The 18,231-nt window shown below is 44.8% G+C and overlaps 1 protein-coding gene across 1 annotated transcript in view; it reads right to left on the bottom strand.

Annotated features, from left to right (window-relative positions):
• itpr2 (inositol 1,4,5-trisphosphate receptor, type 2) overlaps positions 1-18,231 on the bottom strand; it is a 200,613-nt gene that overhangs the window by 134,612 nt on the left and 47,770 nt on the right. Inside the window, exons 11-17 of the mRNA XM_048610561.1 lie at positions 17,537-17,688; positions 15,250-15,349; positions 14,267-14,427; positions 4,960-5,101; positions 2,388-2,546; positions 2,001-2,173; positions 893-1,012 (exon numbers count right to left, since the gene is read on the bottom strand). Of these exons, the coding sequence (XP_048466518.1) occupies positions 893-1,012; positions 2,001-2,173; positions 2,388-2,546; positions 4,960-5,101; positions 14,267-14,427; positions 15,250-15,349; positions 17,537-17,688 (1,007 nt within the window). The remainder of the gene's footprint in view (positions 1-892; positions 1,013-2,000; positions 2,174-2,387; positions 2,547-4,959; positions 5,102-14,266; positions 14,428-15,249; positions 15,350-17,536; positions 17,689-18,231) is intronic.

The following is an 18,231-nucleotide window of genomic DNA, read 5'->3' as shown; positions in this document are numbered from 1 at the left end:
TGCTTTCCCTCCTTGGATGCTGCCAGACCTGCTGAGTTTCTCCAGCACTTTCTGCTTTTGTTTCAGGTTCTTCAGCATCCGCAGTTCTTTGTTGTACTCAAACGGAATTGATCAGGTTTCAAGAATAGAAATTAATAATTTTGTACATTTCAATAATATTTTAGAATTACTGAGGAATAGGTTCACAATGCAGCAGTGTAGGAACGGAGTGATAACCATTGGTCAGGCCACCCTTAGAGTGTTACATTCAATTCTGGTCGCCACATTACAGGAAGGATGTGGAGGCTTTGGAGAGGATGCAGAAGAGGTTTACCAGGATGCTGCCTGGATTAGAGGGCATCAGCTATAAAGGAGAGGCTAGAAAAACTCGGGTTGTTTTCTCCGGAGTGGCGCAGGCTGAGGGGAGACTTGATAGAAGTTTATAAAATTATGAGATGCACAGATAGGGTTGACAGTCAGAGTTTTCCCCCCCGGAGTTAAAATGTCTAATACTTGGGGGCATGCATTTAAGATAAGAGGGGGAAAGTTCAAAGGAGACGCATTTTTTACACAGGGAGTGGTTGGAGTCTGGAACGCACCCCCAGGGGTGGTGGTAGAGGCAGATACAATAGGGATGTTTAAGAGATTTTTAGATAAGCAGATGAATAAGCAAGGAATGGAGGGATTTGGACCTAGGGCAGGCAGAAGGGGTTAGTTTAATTTGGCATCATGTTCGGCACAGCATTGTGGGTTGAAGGGCCTGTGCTGTACCGTTCTGTGTTCTATTGAGACACACTGGTAAAAGGGGGACATTGTATCAGCTCTCCCTACAGTTTTATGCTGCCAACATGTGATGCTCATAAACCGCCCAGTTTTCAGAACGACAGACAGTCCTGCAGAGAATGGTGCTTACTTGGTTTGAATGAGGATGTCAGCATTGGAAGCATTCAACATGAATTTGCAGATCAGTTCCTGAGTGACTGGGATAGCAATGTTGTTGGACACACAAAGGTCTGACAAGTAATCTAAGAACCTGCGAGGAAAACAATACCATAAACAGTCAAGTGTTTTATCACCAATTCCTGTGGCACACAACCAAACAACTGGTCTGGAATTTGCTGGCACCTAGTAGTGAGTTAAAGGCCATGCTATTATTATAAGGTAAGAAAAAAAAACGTTCTGTAATTTCTGGTGAGGAAAAAAAAACACATACAGCAAATTATTTGTATTTTCAAATTATTTTGCACGGTACAGCTTGATTATTATTCAAAGACAAACATGGTGCTGAACCTCGCACTCATCAGGACCAATGCAAGAATACCAAATTCTGAACTACCACAACAACTTGGAAGGCTATTATCAAACTGGAGAGGGTTCAGAAAAGATTTACCAGGATGTTGCGAGGACCGGAGGGTTTGAGATATAAAAATAGGCTGGGACTGTTTTTTTTTCCCCCACTGCAGCATGAGGGGTTCAGGGGTGATCTTATGAAGTTTATAAAATCATAAGGGGTACAGCTAAGGTGAATAGCAAGGGTCTTTTCCCTAGGGTGGGGGCATTCAAAACTCAGGGGCATAAGGTGAGAGGAGAAAGATTTAAAAATAACATGGGGAGCATTTTTTTTAAAACAGAGTGGTTCATGTGTGGAATGAATTGCAGAATGAAAACGTCGGATGTGAATACAGTTACAGCATTTAAAGGACATTTGGATAAGTACATGAACAGGAAAGGTTTGGAGGGATTCAAGTCAAATGCAGGCAGGTGGGTCTAGTTTAGTTTGGGATTACAGTCAGCATGGACTGGATGGACTAAAGGGCCTGTCTCCGTGCTGTATGACTAATAATTTACACTACAGGGGAAAGGTAGCATAAATTGTCGTGATTGTTTGAAATGTGCTATTCTTGCATTTGTTGTTAGATCCAAGTGAGAACTCTTGCCAAGAAACAATTTAATTTTAACCACAAACGGGAAAGAAAAGCCTTGGGGAAAAGGAAAGGTCAGACAAGCGCAAACTATTCCACCTGGGCTCCCTGTTCCTTCGCAGCAGGTTGACAAAAGTTTCAATCTCCTTCGCTGTGATGTGCTTCTCCAGCAGCTTCCTGTTGTTGTGTAGTAAGGCTGTGATGGTGTCCTCTGCTAACACATCGTATCCAATCTGGGACTGCATGATGCCAAACATCTTTGCAATGTACTCCTGAAAGGCAAAACCTTTTGTGAAGGCCTGCTGGCAAATGAGGGATCAAGAACAAGAGTTGCAAAAGCATTCTCCAAACTGAATCCATATCCATTCTGAAGTCTTGCGTGAGTGAGTAACCTTTCTCTCCCCAGTAAATTTAATGCATCTGTTTTCAGTGTACATGTTAGTAATATACACAATCTTAATGGTGTTAGCAATACACAGTACCTACCTGATTCTTCCTATAATCCTGCTGAGAGTGCCGAAGCACTCTGTAACAGAGCCGTAATATGTACCGATACGGAGCGTATCTCTGATCTCCGAGGTCTTCCAGTCTCAACATTGGCCCTTCCCCTTTGTCTATGAAAGGGACCTTTAAAATCCCAAAGATCTGCCATGGAAGTTGACAAAAGAAACAGACACGTCAGATGATACTGGCAGAAATCGCAATCACTTAGAGTTTTATTTAGACAGTTCCAAACTCCAATTCAATCCATTTTTGCCTCCTTTTGTGTTAAATTGTCTAAACATCGTGGCAATAAAATCAGAACGGGAGCCATCATTCAACCCCCAAAATTTGTTCCATTATCCAATTCGATCAGGAACTGATCTGTATCTCAATCCTGTTTATCTTATTGTTTCATCCCTTGATATTTTTAATCTAACAGATCAGAACCAACCAGATTGGCTTCAGCTTGAACATTGACATTTTGGGGCAGCATGGTGGCTCAGTGGTTAGCACTGCTGCCTCACAGCACGAAGGACCCAGGTTCAATTCCACCCTCGGGCGACCGTCTGTGTGGAGTTTGCACATTCTCCTTGTGTCTGTGTGGGTTTCCTCCGGGTGCTCTGGTTTCCTCCCACAGTCCAAAGACTGCAGATTAGGTTTAGTGGGCACGCTAAATTGCCCAGCGTGTCCAGGGATGTGCAGGCTGGGTGGGTTAGCCATGGGAAATGCAGGGTTACAGGGATAGGGTAGGGGGATGCTGTTTGAAGGTTCGGTGTGGACTTGATGGGCCGAATAGCCGGTTTCCACACACCTTAGGGATCCTGATTCTATGACTGACCATCATCCATAGTCAGAGGGATAGAGAGTCCCATTTCATATTAGCTTCTTCTCTGAGGATATGGGCATTGCTAGCCTATCATACAACCCCAATAATGTCACCATCCCCTTCTTATTTCTTAGATCCACCCACAAAGCCTCACTGGAGGATCCCTCAGTTATTTCATCTTTGACCACTGTTGTGATATGCCCCTTAATCAAAAATGCAACTCGTCCTCCACTTCTGTCCTGCCTAAAGTAACTGTACCCTGGCACAGTAAGCTGCCAGCCCTGTCCCTCCCTTAGTGACGTTTCTGTAATGGCTATAATATCCAAGTCCCACGTACCTATCCATGCCCTGAGTTTATCAGCCTTACCTGTCAGCCCTCTCGCATTGAAACAGATGCAATTTAATCCAACAGACATTCCTCACTCCCTGTCCTGTTCCAGCCTGACCTGTCTCTTCAACTTGTTATTTCTGATTACTGTATCTCCTTGGAGTCTCGCAGTCATCTCCCTGCTGTTGAGGATCCCAATCCCCTGCCAATCTAGTTTAAACCCTCCCTGGCAGCACTAGCAAATCTGCTCGTCAGGATATCAGTCTCCCTCCAGTTCAGCTGTTACCTGTCCCTCTTGAACAGGTCACCTCTGCCCCAGAAAAGTCCCAATGATCCAGCAATCTGAACCCCCTGCCCCCTGCACCAATTCTTTAGCCACCCATTTATCTGCCATATCCTCCTGTTTCCACCCTCACTAGCACGTGGCACTGGAAGTAATCTGGAGATTACCACCGTCGAGGTCCTGATTTTTAAAACATTTTTCCTAGCTCTCTGTAATCACTCCGCAGGACCTCATCCATATTTCTACCCATGTCATTTGTGCCAACATGCACAATGGCTTCTGGCTGCTCACCCTCCCCCTTGAGAATGTTCTGCAGCTGCTCTGAGATATCCCGGACCCTGGTACTCGGGAAGCAACACACCATCCTGGACAACAAGGTGCAGGGCTGGATGAACACAGCAGGCCAAGCAGCATCATAGGAGCAGAGAGGCTGACGTTTCGGGCCTAGACCCTTCATCAGAAAAGGGGGAGGGGAAGGGGGTTCCGAAATAAATAGGGAGAGAGGGGGAGGCGGATAGAAGAGGGATAGAGGAGAGGATAGGTGGAGAGGAAACAAGCAGGTCGAAGAGGCGGGGATGGAGCCAGTAAAGGTGAGTGTAGGTAGGGAGTTAGGAAGGGGATAGGTCAGTCCAGGGAGGACGGACAGGTCAAGGGGGTGGGATGAGGTTGGTCGGTAGGAGATGGAGGTGCGACCATCCTGGATTCCCTTGATACCAGGCCCATAACAATCTGCTGCTCAGTATGGGTGACTGCTTCCAGGCTCTAAGGTATGCGCCAAAGTGATGCCTCTCCCTCTCAGTTGCCCTCTGCTGGGCTTTCTCGATACTTTATTTCTGATTTTCTAACCTGTATTACCGTAAGGTCATGGGATTTCTTTTTCTTTATTTCTCTATTTTGCACCAAAGATTTGTACCCAAGATGGTGCCGTGAGGGGTGACATTGCAAATTTTTCACTGTCCTCCTGTACTTGAGCACATGTCACCATAACCCTAATTCTAATTCTCAATAAAGTACATTAGCCAAATCACAAATTATAACCGAATTGGTGAAGTGAACTGAACTTTTTAGATTATGCCCTGTGGAACTATTCGCGTGAATAAGGGAAGCTTTCCAAAACAAAATGGCACATCAGTCTTACCTGTTTCAAGATATTCTGTTCCCTCATTAACTTCTGTCTCTCCCGATTTGGTTTCGTGATAACCACATCCAAGACATCTTGACCATTGCAAGGCACATGAGCGACAAAGAAAACCAAATCTTCCAACAGCTTTGTCACAAACCTGGCAACAAATTAATGGATTTTTTCTCAGCTTCATGCCAACTTGTTCCTTTTCTTTGAGAGAGATTCAGAAATGGTTTCCTGAAGTCTGTAAACCAGTAGGGGTCCAGTTCACAGGAGGCCAGAAGAGAAAACTGCCCTGGGACCATTTGTTTTGTTGCTGTTAATGGGAGATTGCTGTGTGAAAAATGTCTACCGAACCTACTTACATAACAGAGGAGTGTGGCACGGATCCTGCCCCTAGTCTGGAAGCTCCAAGTTCACCAGGAACTAATAGTGCAGCCAAAACAGGTTGTTTGTCTTTACAACACACACCCCAGTGGAAGGCAGCAAGAACAGGCAGCTTCTGGTCAACCATGGGATGGAAGACAAGTCAGAGACCCTACCATTACCACTACCTGCAGCTCCAGATTACAACTTGCAGGTGATTGTGTGTGTGTCTCTCTCTCTGTCCCCCGGGACTGATGATCACCAACAATCTGTCCTGGTCCACCCACGTCCACACAACGGTCAAGAAAGCACAACAATGTCTCTACTTCCTCAGGAGGCTATGGAAATTCGGCATGTCCACAAGAACGCTGACCAATTCTTGTAGGCACGCCACAGAAACATTCCTATGTGGATGCATCACAGTGTGGTTTGGTAACTGCTCTTCCCAAGACCATAAGAAGCCACAGAGAGTTGTAAACATAGCCCAGTCCATTGCGCAAACCAGCCTCCCATCCACTGACTCCATTTATACTTCCCACCGGATTGGGAAAGCAACCAACATAATCAAAGACCCCTCCCACACCAGTTATACTCTTTTCCACCCTATTCCATTGGGCAGAAGATACACACATGCAAATAGGCTGAAGAACAGTTTCTTCCCCACTGTTATGTGACTTCTGAACAGACCTAAATTATAATTTAACAGTGATCTCACTGTGTGCCTTCTCTGCAGCTGTAACACTGTATTCCTTGCTCTGTTTTATTCACATAACTCATTTTGTGTGGTAATGATCTGCTTATAGTGCACGCAAAACAGAAAAACGTTCACTTCACATAGGTACATGTGACAATAATAAATCAAATCAGATTCCCTTGGGGCCTCGGTTAGCTGGATGGCTGGCGTAGATCAGATTGGGGCCATCAAAAAGGTTTCGATGCCAGTTCCAGCAGATTAAGGATCTGTCTGCTTGTCCTACTTTTGTGGCAGAGATCATGACACCGAGAGTTGGACTTCCGATGGGGATGGGGATGGAGAACTGAACAAGAAAAAGATCCAGAACTCTTTACTACACAACATTTCCCATTTAAAATAATTCACTCTCCAGACAGACAGGGTAACTATTAAAAGCACATGTGTAGAAAAGTTTGCCCAGAGTAATTCTTGATGGTTATTTCGGTGGATGAGTGTGTGACCATTGCACAAGGGATCAGCAGCTATGACTATCCATACTTCCAGCCTGTATAATATATACAGGAAACTGCATGTTGTCACAGCAACACAGACTCAGTATTCCGTAACAGAACACCACGGTGTAATGGACCCATTGCCCTTCAGAGAAACTCACTGGAAATGAAGGATGGGGAAGGGATGGGGATGACCTTTTCCATTGTCCAGAACAAACAGATCTTCAGGATGTAGCTTCAATAAAAGAGAATTCTTCAGCCTGAATCACACCTTAGGAAGACTAAAAGGTATGCAATTCTGACACAGCGAATAGCTGAAAGCAGCACAATGACCTGAATCTTTTCACAGCCTCCTTTAATCTGGGGGACATGGGACAATAATATTATATAACACAAGCTTTTTAATGAAATACAAAATAATAATATCCTTCCCCGTTATAGGAAGGATACCATTAAGCTGGAGAGGTTTAGAGATTTACCAAGAAGTTACTGGGACTGGAGGGTTAGAGTTATAAGGAGAGACTGGATAGGCTGAAACTTTTTCCACTGGAACGTAGGAGGTCGAGGGGTGGCCTTATAAAGGCTTAGAAAATCATGAGGGATATAGATAAGGCGAATGGCAGGTGTCTTTTCCCTAGGGTGGGAGATTTCAAGACTAGAGGGCCTATTTTTAAGGTGAGAGGAGGAAATGTTTAAAAAAAAAGACATGAAGGGCGTTTCTTTTTAAAACAAAACAGAGTGCAAGTTCATTCCCCACACGAACCAGAGGAAGAGGTGGGTGCAGCTACAATAACAATATTTAAAAGACAATTGGCTAAGTACACGAATAAGAAATGTTTGGAGGAATGTGGGCCAAGTGCAGGCAGATGGGACTAGTTTAGTTTGGGTTAAGGTCGGCATGGACTGGTTGGACCGAAGGGTCTGTTTCCTTGCTATACGCCTCTCTGAAATAGAGAGATAAAAGGGGAAGAGAGGAATCTGGGGGAGGAGTGAGTCAAGGATGGGAGAGAAACAAAAGGGACAAGGGTTAGAGAGGGTCGGAGCATAAGACTAGTTAGGAGAAAGTGCAGCCACAGTGGTAATGTTGCGGGGTGAGTTATCTAGTCTATCCCAGGCAGATGGTGCAATTTGAATTCAATGAAAATCTGATGGCGACCATGTAACTAGTGTCGCCTGCTGGGAAATATCTGTTTCATTAATATCCTTCAGGGAAGGAAATCTGCCATTCTACAATCCAGACCCACAGCAATGTGGTTGACTCAATGACCCAGATGGTGGCTAAGAATGGGCAATAAATGTTGGTATAACTAGTGACACACACACATCCCACAAAGCAATGTAAAACAAAGGCATGCAGCAATGGAGGAAGGAACCTGGAAGTTGATACAAGCAACAGGCTAACACAGACTAATCTGGATGAAAACAGCTAACCACTGGCTTTTCTGGCATTATATCCAATCCCAAGTATAAACGTTTGGAGTTAGTCACAGCCCATGAGAATGGATAAACAGTAATCACAACCTCCTTTGCCTGTGGAATTAAAGGAGTTTGGGGGTGGGGGAGTAGGTTTAGCTAGACTCCGATTCCCTATTTATTTATTCAAGTAAGTTATTCGGATTCCCAGCTCAGCAATAAAGAACATGAACTAGATGGCCTACAGCATTAGCCTGGGATCAAACGAGAGATAGTGGGAGGCACGGTGGCTCAGTGGTTAGCACTGCTGCCTCAGTGCCAGGGACCCAGGGTTCGATTCCACCCTCAGGCAACTGTGCAAACTCCACACAGCTGTTCTCCCCGCATCTACGTGGGTTTCTTCTGGGTGCTCTGCTTCCTCCCACAGTCCAAAGATGTACAGGCTGGCCATGCTAAATTGTCCATACAGTGTCCAGGCTAGGTGGATTAGCCATGGGAAACGCAGGGTTACAGGGATAGGGTAGGGGAGTGGGATGCTCTTCAGAGGGGCAGTGAACTAGATGGGCTGAATGGCCTGCTTCCACAAGGTAGGAATTCCATAAGCCAGATAGACAATGAATGGAGAGGGAGGGTTTTGAAAGGAGTAATGTGACAAAGTTGGATTCTGTCTCCAAAATCATTGCAATCTTTACGATGAACTGGCCAGATTTACTGAGAATGTTAGCAAGTGGCAGAACACAAATAAATCAGAGAGCTGCAGATGACATGGTGACTATGGCAGACACAGGAATGTCTATAAAGACTCAGAGATGAGAACTAACAGATATAAACAAACAAACAAACAAGTCATTAAGCTGAAATGAAAGAACAACGCAGGGTAATACACTAAAGGAAAGAATTACATCTGGGTACAAAACGGCAGCAGAATCAAAACAAAGTCAAACAATTTTCCTAATCTGGGCAGCCTAGTAATATCTGATGGGAACAGCGGTCTAGACATCAGGAAACACGTTAGACTTGCAACATAACCCTTCTCAATGATGCTGGATGCCTTTAGGAATAAAAGCATCTCTACGGAAAGCAGAATGAAATGACTAAACTGCTACATCTGGTCATGGTGCTGTGCGGATGCTAAATCTGGATCAGAAGCACAGCGATGGAAAATAAATGAAAGGCAATTCAAGAATGTTCTGGGGCGTGATGGGGATTAGTCAGACAATAGGCACAGCTTGTATGGAAAGCTGGTACACAAGGACAGCTTTCCGTAATGATAAACAAAAACCTATGACAGTTCCCCGGGCACGTACTTCAGAGAGGGAACTAACTGGTGACTGGCATCACTCCATCTGCGAGGGATAACAGGAATTCAGCCTCAGAACCTTGGTGAGCTCAGGAGGTACCACTTCTTCTGACGGACCAAATGAGTCAATCCGGTTATGGGTAAAAGTCTACCATGTGGGACGTTGTCCCTTGCCAGTGCCGCAGGACGATCTCTGCCAGGCTGGTGTCTGATTTGGAGCTTCGATCCACATGCCCAAGACAGCAAAGATTCCTGAACTCGACTTGCGCTGGAGCAGTTAGCACGTTTACCCAAGAAAGGACCTCTCCGTTGGAGAGCAGGACCTTCCCGAGGATGTGTCTCAGACACCGGAATTGGAAATTATGGAGCCTTCGTTCTTTATCAGTGAGAGTTGTTCAAGATTCACTGCCATACAACAACACGAACTACCGCCTCACAGCGCCAGGAATCCAGATTCGATTCCACCCTCAGGCGACTGTCTGTGTGGAGTTTGCACATTCGCCTTGTGCCTGCGTGAGTTTCCTCCCACGGTCCAAAGATGTGCAGGTTAGGTGGACTGGCCATGCTAAATTGCCCGTAGTGTTCAGGGATGTGTAGATTAGGTGGATGGGTCTGGGTGGGATGCTCTGAGGGTCGGTGTGGACTTGGTGGGCCAAAGGGCCTGTTTCTACACTGTAAGGATTCTATGGTCAATATACCGAGGACAAAGGCTTTGTAGATAAGACTCTTGACCCTGTGGGGTTGTATGTTTTTTTTTTACATTTTGATAGTTGGCCAAAGATGGTGGTTGCCTTTTATGACAGTACTGTGCCTTTAAGAGAGATTTGTTCTGTGCTGTTTCTCGGTGTTGCCAGTGGTGCCAGAATATCTACTTTAGAAGCTGTGGGTAAACAGCTTTGAGTGCTTTTTTTAAAAAAGATTAGACAAAGGAAGCATGATTGGGTGGAGTCAGGCTCACACAGACCAACTTGGCTGGTGAAGCTAATAGATACAGCTCACTCTCTCTCTGCTGCAGCAAACAGCTCAAGTTCTCTCTCTGCTGCTGGATTGTTTTTCTTCAGTGTTCCTTTCACCTGGGCTGCAAGGGAAGATAGCACGTGCGGAATATCTGTTTTGCAGAATTTGCCTTTGCCAAGGGTATGTTTATGAAATGCTGAAATATTGGACCAGTTGATGATTAGTGGTTAAATAATATAAATTATTTTGTTAAGTAATTTAATTGAGTTAAAGTTTTGCCTATTCTTCTTTCTGTTTTTTTTTTCCATTTAACTAAGGTGTGAGAATAGAGAGTGTTTTGCTTAAAGCCTAGTAGTTTGATGAATTGAATTACATCTGGAAGGCAGCAGGTTCTAGGCTATCTCCTTGATATATGTTGAGGATATATGTTTGGTCCATAATATTTTCCAATGCATGTGATGTGGTCTTGATGAGAGACAGGTTGCCAATCACCATAGATACAAGATAACTTTGGCGTATTGCTGAGAAGGATCACAGGTGGATCTGTCCATCGACTACAGTTTTCTGGTCAATGAAGGTGAGGAACAGAGAACCCATGAGCCTTTGGAGCCAGACTATATTCTCAGTAACTGGTGTAGCATCACCAGCTCACAGGGATACTCTGATCTGGGCATGCTGCACCTTCACCTTGGCAGGTTGAGGAGTTGCCTGTGTGATGCTGTGCAGAGGAACACCCGCTGCATGCTGGCTTGGAAAGCACAGATCAGGGGGACAGAGAGAAACACAAGAGGGGCTAAGGCCAGTTTCACCCCATACTTAATCTCATCTGGTAATGGCAGTCAAACTTGAGGGCAGCAAAGAAAGGAGACAAAGGAGAAAACATCAAAACAGAAAATAGATGCAGGAGTAGGCCATTCAGTCCTTTGGGCCTACTCCACCATTCAATATGCTTCCACCATGGCTAATCATCAAACTCTCTCCCCATACCCCTTGATCTTTTTAAACCCAAGGACTATATCGAACACTTTCTTGAAAATGTTCAATGTTCTGACCTCAACTCTGGCACAGAATTCCACAGACTCCCTACTCTCTGGGCGAAGAAATGTCACCTCATCTCAGTCCTGAATGGCCTTCCCAATGTCCTTAGTCTGTGACCCCTGAATCTGAACTCCCTGGTCATCAGGAACATCCTTCCTGTGTTTACCCTGTCTAGTGTGAATTATATCAACAGTTCAAGGAACAGAACAGGTAAAAGATTTAAGAACAACTGCAACGGTGGCTATTATCAAGGATTGTGTAAGTTGGAGAGCCATAATCAGCAACACGGTAAGAACCATCAGATCAGCCATGATCTCATTGAACTATAGAGCAAGTTCGATGGGCTGAATGGCCTACTTCTGCTCCTACATCTTATGGATTTAATGTAGTGCCACCTGAAGAGAAAGGGTAAGGTGCATAATTCACTCCCCCTCCCCAAAAAATACACATTGCAAGTTAGATTTGCCCAAAATATTTTGGAACACAATTCCTGTGCTTCCTTCAGGAAAACAGAGCTACAGAGCTCCCAAAAAAGAGAAAGAAAGAAGCTGGTGAGAGAAAAAGGGAGATGCCAACAGGCACAAGGATGAAAGCAAAAATGCCCATATGAGAAGAGGGAACAGAGTGCAAAATGAAAGAGGCCGAACAAGTGGAACCCAAAAGACATTAGAGAGAGGGAGTGAAAGGGGAAGAGGCCATTTAGGATATTTTCATCAGTGCAGAACTTTGTAGAAGATCCATAGCTGCAAATAATTGTCCTTCTTATTTGTTTGACCACGTCCCTTGGAGTATATTGGATAGTTCTCCCATTCTCCCTCACCCTGTGAGAGCCCCCTCACTCTGACCAAGCCCTCGTGAACAGGTTCATAAGAAAGACAAGCACAAGTTGACTCAGGATGTAACTGTTACAATGCTGTGGGTTTTAAAGGCTATTTAGTCCCGGTCTGTGTGAAGAGAGGTTGTAAGGCAGAGGTACCAAGCAATTTGGGGGAATGTAAACAGCTTGGGAGGCCTTGGGATTTTTATTTGAAAAACACAGCCTGAATGGGTGCAGCCAGCTCTCATCGGATTCAGATTTCTGGGTTTTGGTTTTCTCAGTCGCATCAGAATCTTTTGGGGTCTCAGAGTTGGAAAGCCTTGTCTCCTGCCAGCTACATTCGCTGAATTTTCTCTTGGTTTTTTTTCCCTCCTGGATGGAGAACTGCATGTGAGAATCTGTGTCTGAATTGGCCTTATTGCCAAGAGGTGTGTTTATGGGATGTTACTATATTGGAACAGTTAATTAGTAATAGGTACGGTATCTATTATTGGGTTAAGTTTTCCAATAGAGTGAAATTATTCTAAGTTCTTTTTTTGTTTGTGTTTTAACTATAGTGTTTAAATAAATTGTTTCTGCGAGTAGTTTAACCAGTTGCATTGTATCAGGAACACTTCACATTTTGTCTTTGAAAATGAGAAAAAGTTAGGGTCTAGGCTACCTTTTTAAAATATGTTAAGGGGATCTGGTCTGGTCCATAACATTACTCAAAAAAAGGAACATAGGGTCATGCTCACATGGAACTGAAGGACAGGTAAAGACGAAGCAACCCATTGAGACACCGTCATGGTAACCTGCCTTCTCCCATCCACCAATCAGAAAATCTCTTTGGACAGGAGAAACATCATCCAGTACAAATTCACAGGTAAACTGTCTTCAGAAGATTTCCAGTGGCAGCGAAATATTCTTCTGTTTTGCAGCTTTGAAAATAATCCGTAAAACTCAGAAAGGATTCCACAAGGTAGGCAACAAGACGTGTTCACTGAGAGGAAGACCAAAACTTTGGTCCGTTAAATGTAAGCCAGCCCCATAGGGACTGAAGGAGAAACCCAATGGTGATCATGTGGAGAGATAACAAGGTGTAGAGCTGGATTAACACAGCAGGCCAAGCAGCATCAGAGGGGCAGGAAGGCAGACATTTCAGATAAAATGTTTAGAATGAAAAATACTGTTTGACCTTTAAATTCAACAATCTTATGTCCATGTAGGCTTCATCTGCTGAACCTCTGTTTTCTTTGTAGCAAGTATATACTTCATTGGGTAAGGAGACCAAAGCTGTATACAGTGCTCCAAGTGTGGTCTCACAGGTTGCTCCACAAACAATTGCCGCAAGACATTTTTACCCTGGACTCAAGTTATCTTATAATTGCTGGTATACTTTGGTCTTTAAAATTGCTTGTTCCAAGTACATTATTGCTTTTAATGACTCATAAGCAAGGACATCTGGGTTCTTGACCTCTCAGTGGCGTATCCTTGAAGCTTCCTCGTACCCTCCCCACAACCTGTGTTCCTATCTAGTTTTTCATCATCAGAAAAACTTTTGGAAAACATTATATTTGGTCCCTACATCCAAGTTATTTATGAAGGTTGTAACTAGCTGTGACCTTAGCACTGATAATTGTGGTACCCCACCAGTACCGGCTTCCCATGCCAGGATTGATCCAGTTATTGCCACTCTCTCTGTATGTTCACCAATTTTCAGTCCATACTAGTGTATCACCTCAATCCCATAGTTTTGTTTAATAACCTTGAGTATAGGAACTTTATGAAAAGCTTCCTTCAAAATTCAAATATTGCTTCTTTCTTATCTTTGTTACAAGCAGCATCTCAAAAATTAAGAATATACCCATTGGTAATTTTGAGTTATCCCAATAAAAAAGCTTTTATATTTTGCAGCATGTTAACTTCTTTATTCTTGACTCATTCCTCCCTCCTCCCCTCATCTAACCAAAGACCATTCAAACCTGGTCTAGGCCCGAAACGTCAGCCTTCCTGCTCCTCTGATGCTGCTTGGCCTGCTGTGTTCATCCAGCTCTACACCTTGTTATCTCAGATTCTCCAGCATCGGCAGTTCCTACTATCTCTGAAACGGGGATCATGTGGAGGTGGTTACCCACAGGGAGTAGCAACTAGGGGCTGTCCACCAATAACGTGAACATTTGAATCAATCTGCTGGGTTTAACAGGCCCTGCTTCTATACGGCACACTCTGTGGATAACGTGGATTTGCAAAAGGCATTCACCAACCTTCTTTCGTTCTGAGTAATGGTGCCATCCTCCAACCGCTGGACCGTGGCAAATAGCACCTTGCTGGCATCATTGGCAAAGTCCAAGTCTCGGACTTCTGAGAGGGGCACAGAGACTATTGCAAATGCTTCCTTGTCTTCTTTGGTCGGACACGTTCCAATCTAATGACAACAAAGTGACATTCAAATCTACAACTCGGACACAGCAACAACTGGTAGACAGCCGTTGTAAGAAAGCGCTGGAATATTTTGGGGTGTCGATGGCACAGGTGGGAGTGTCGTGGTGACATTACCGGACTAGCAACACAGAGCTACAAACAGAACATGCCAGTGACAGATACAGAGGAACAAGAGGTGGCATTTAATGCCACTCCATCCCCACCCGCACATACACACAATTTCACTTTGAATAAATCTTCCAACAGGAAAAGTGATCTCAAAGCTGTCAGATTATTGTACAAATCCATCACGTTCATAATGGGTGTCTTTATTCAGTTTGGACTATATCTAATTTCCAGCCTTTTTCTCCCCACCCCCCATGGGTTGTGGTGTCTCTGGTCAGGCCAGCATTTATTGCCCATCCCTAAATTGTCCTGATGGCAGTTAATACTCAACCACATTGCAGTGGGTCTGGAGTCACATGTAGGCTAGACCAGGGAAGGATGGCAGGTGTGGTTCGGGATTACTAGTCCAGTGTCACTACTCTCAGCATGTGCAAACTCTGCATTGACCTGCGGTAGCCCGGGGAACCTCTCAGTCGGCGATAAATAAGTGGCCCACCAACTCCTTTCCCCGGCTGGTCAATAAACACCACCATTACCAACTATGTCCACATTCCAAGGATATCTTCCCATAAGCTGGTGCTTTGGAATTTGCCTGAAGTGCATTTGGACTTTGGCCCTCCTACTGTGACACAACAGTACTGTCTGTGGTCTATTCAGTAAGATTTACAGTCCAAACAGCGGCTGTAACCAATGACTGTACCTTCAGCATGACTGGCCGTTCCTCATCGATGTCTATAGGGATGTTACTGCTGGTGACCCAGGTATTTGTGCAGAGATGTCTCAACCTCACATAGGAGTTCCTGAGGGGAAACAACAATTGGTGGAAAATAATGCACTTGTTGCTACTCCAATTATCTTTAAAGTTTATGAAATAGAACACAGACCAGGGCGCAGCTAACAAAGCAAACAGTGAGAATATCCTAAATCTTAACCCCTCCAAGCCTGCAGAGCAGCTGTTGCTATGGCAAATCTTTCCCGTCTTCTTTAGCACTTACACTGTTACTCTTACATTATCCCTCAATAATAGCTTCCGCCTGATCAACACTTTCATTGTTCCTCTGCTGTAAATCTGTGTATACAGAACCTAAAAGTAACTCACTTCATCAAGATTGAAAGGAGAAAGCCATCACTTCGCTCTTGGAAGCTCAGTTGGGTGTATGTCGGGCTTTGCTGTGAAAAATTCGTGGTGGGGGATGGGGGAAGGTGTATATCCGCACCGGCCCCACTATTTGGGTAAATCCAGGAAACCCACAAGTGAGTGCAAGAGGCTTTCAATGAACACATCTCATGAGCAACACAAACTGCTGCCTCACAGCACCAGGGACCCAGCTTCGATTCCACCCTCGGGTGACTGTCTGTGTGGAGTTTGCACATTCTCCCAGTGTCTGCGTGGGTTTCCTCCGGGTGCTCCGATTTCCTCCCACAGTCCAAAGATGTGCAGTTTAGGGTGGATTGACCATGGGAAATTGCCCCATCGTTTCCAGGGATGTGTAGATTAGGTGGGTTATAGGGGGATGGGTCTGGGTGGGATGCTGTGAGGGTCAGTGTGGACTTGTTGGGCCGAAGGGCCTGTTTCCACACTGTAGGGATTCTATAATCTATGATCTAAATTCGGTCCAACTTGTCTACACTGACCAGACATCCCAATCTGACCTGGTCCCATTTACAAGCATTTGGCCCATACCCCTCTAAACCCTTCCTATTCATATACCCATCCAGATGCCTTTTAAATGTTGGTATTGTACCAGCTTCCACCACTTCCTCTGGCAGCTCATTCCATACACGCACCACCTTCTGTGTGAAAAAGTTGTCCCTCGAGTCCCTTTTAAATCTTTCCCACTCACCTTAAACCTATGCCCTCTAGCTTTGGACTCCCCTATCCTGGGAAAAAAAACCTTGGCTAATCACCCTATCCATGGCCCCTAAAGATGTGCAGGTTAGGGTGGCTTGGCCATGCTAAATTGCCCATAGTGTTCAGGGATGTGTAAGATAGGTGTGTTAGCCATAGGAAATGCAAGGTTACAGGGATAGAGTAGGAGGATGGGTCTGGATGGGATGCTTTTCAGAGGGTTAGTGTGGATTCGCTGGGCCAAATGCCTGTTTCCACACTGTAGGGATTCCATGGAATTCTATGGAATAAGTTTTATAAATCTCAATATGGTCACCCCTCAGCATCTGTTGCTCCAGTGAAAATAGCCCCAGCCTATTCAGCCTCTCCCTATAGCTCAAACCCTCCAACCCTGGCAACATCCTTGAAAATCTTTTCTGAACCCTTTCACAACAATTTTCCTGTTGCAGGGAGACCAGAATTGAATGCAGTACTCCAAAAGCAGCCTAATGTCCTGTCCAACTGCAACATGTCCTCCCAACTCCTATACTCAATGCACTGACCAATAAAGGCAAGCATATCAAACACCTTCTTTACTGTCCTATCTACCTGCAACTGCATTTTCAAGGAACTATGAACCTGCACTCCAAGGTCTCTTTGTTCAGCAACACTCCCCAGGACCTTACCATTATGTGTACAAGTCCTGCCCTGATTTGCCTTTCCAAAACGCAGCACCTCACAATTATCTAAACTAAACTCCATCTGCCACTCCTAGGCCCATCTGATCAAGATCCCATTGTACTCGGAGATAACCTTCTTCACTGTCCGCTACACCTCCAATTTTAGTGCCATCCGCAAACAAATAGTCATTCACACACAAATTGCAACTTTTCGGTCTAAAAATGTGAGAACAAGGACCAGGAACTAGGTGCTCCAAAGAGTCGTCAGACTGGACCCAATGCGTTAAACTCCGTTTCTCTCCCTCTGCAAAGGCGGTGCCAGATCTGCCGAGTTTCTCCAGCACTACTTCCTTTCTATTAGCCACAAGCAGGAGTAGGAACCTCCCCTGCCGAAGTCTGCTCCTCTATTTTATAAGGCCATGGCTCCCCCCACCCCACCGACAATCCTACGGTGGCCTGAGCTTCAGGGCAGGAGTTACCTGGGGACCAGGGAGTCGGCTCTCTGGAGGGTGGTGGTGTCGAGTTCAAAGAGTGATGCAATATCATTTCCGTGAGGCACCGACACCAGCGTGTACATGATCTTCTCCACTAACTGGCGTTTGTTTTTAGCCGGTAACACGTCCCCGTCACTCTGAAAGGAAGCAAAACGAGATGGAACGTGGGCCCAAAGCTCAATGCGGATGGATACCTGCTCAATGCACTCAATTTCACGACCAGATCACCTCCTGCAGAAAACGTATGAATCAACACGTATTTATTGGGACTCTCTGGGCACTTCAGTAGTGTCTCTATCTCTGGGCTAGAAGCTCAGGAGATGTATCAGAATGTGTCCAAACACGTTAATTAAAAATAATGGAACCAATTGAAGGACCGTGACCAGCACTATATATGGTGTGCGCTTTGCAGAGTAAAAAAAAAGTCAGTACAGAAATACTGCAACTCTCTCATATTAATCTTTCTCTGCACCTTCAACATTGTATTCTGCATTCTGGGCTATTACCCTGATGTATTTATGTAAGGTGAGAGTTGTCTGGTGAGCACACAAAACTTTTCACTGTATCTCGGTGCACGTGACAATAATAAATCAAATCAAATTCCCTCGCCTGATACAGCCTACCGCTCTCAAACTCAATGTCTGTTCGATTCCAGACACCAGATATTTGAAACTAAAACA

The sequence above is a fragment of the Rhincodon typus genome, chromosome 22 (genome assembly GCF_021869965.1).
Source record: "Rhincodon typus isolate 14 chromosome 22, sRhiTyp1.1, whole genome shotgun sequence".
NCBI classification, from domain to species: domain Eukaryota; kingdom Metazoa; phylum Chordata; class Chondrichthyes; order Orectolobiformes; family Rhincodontidae; genus Rhincodon; species Rhincodon typus.
The sequence above is the reverse complement of the archived record's forward strand: the minus strand, read 5'-3'. Positions and strand labels throughout refer to the sequence as shown.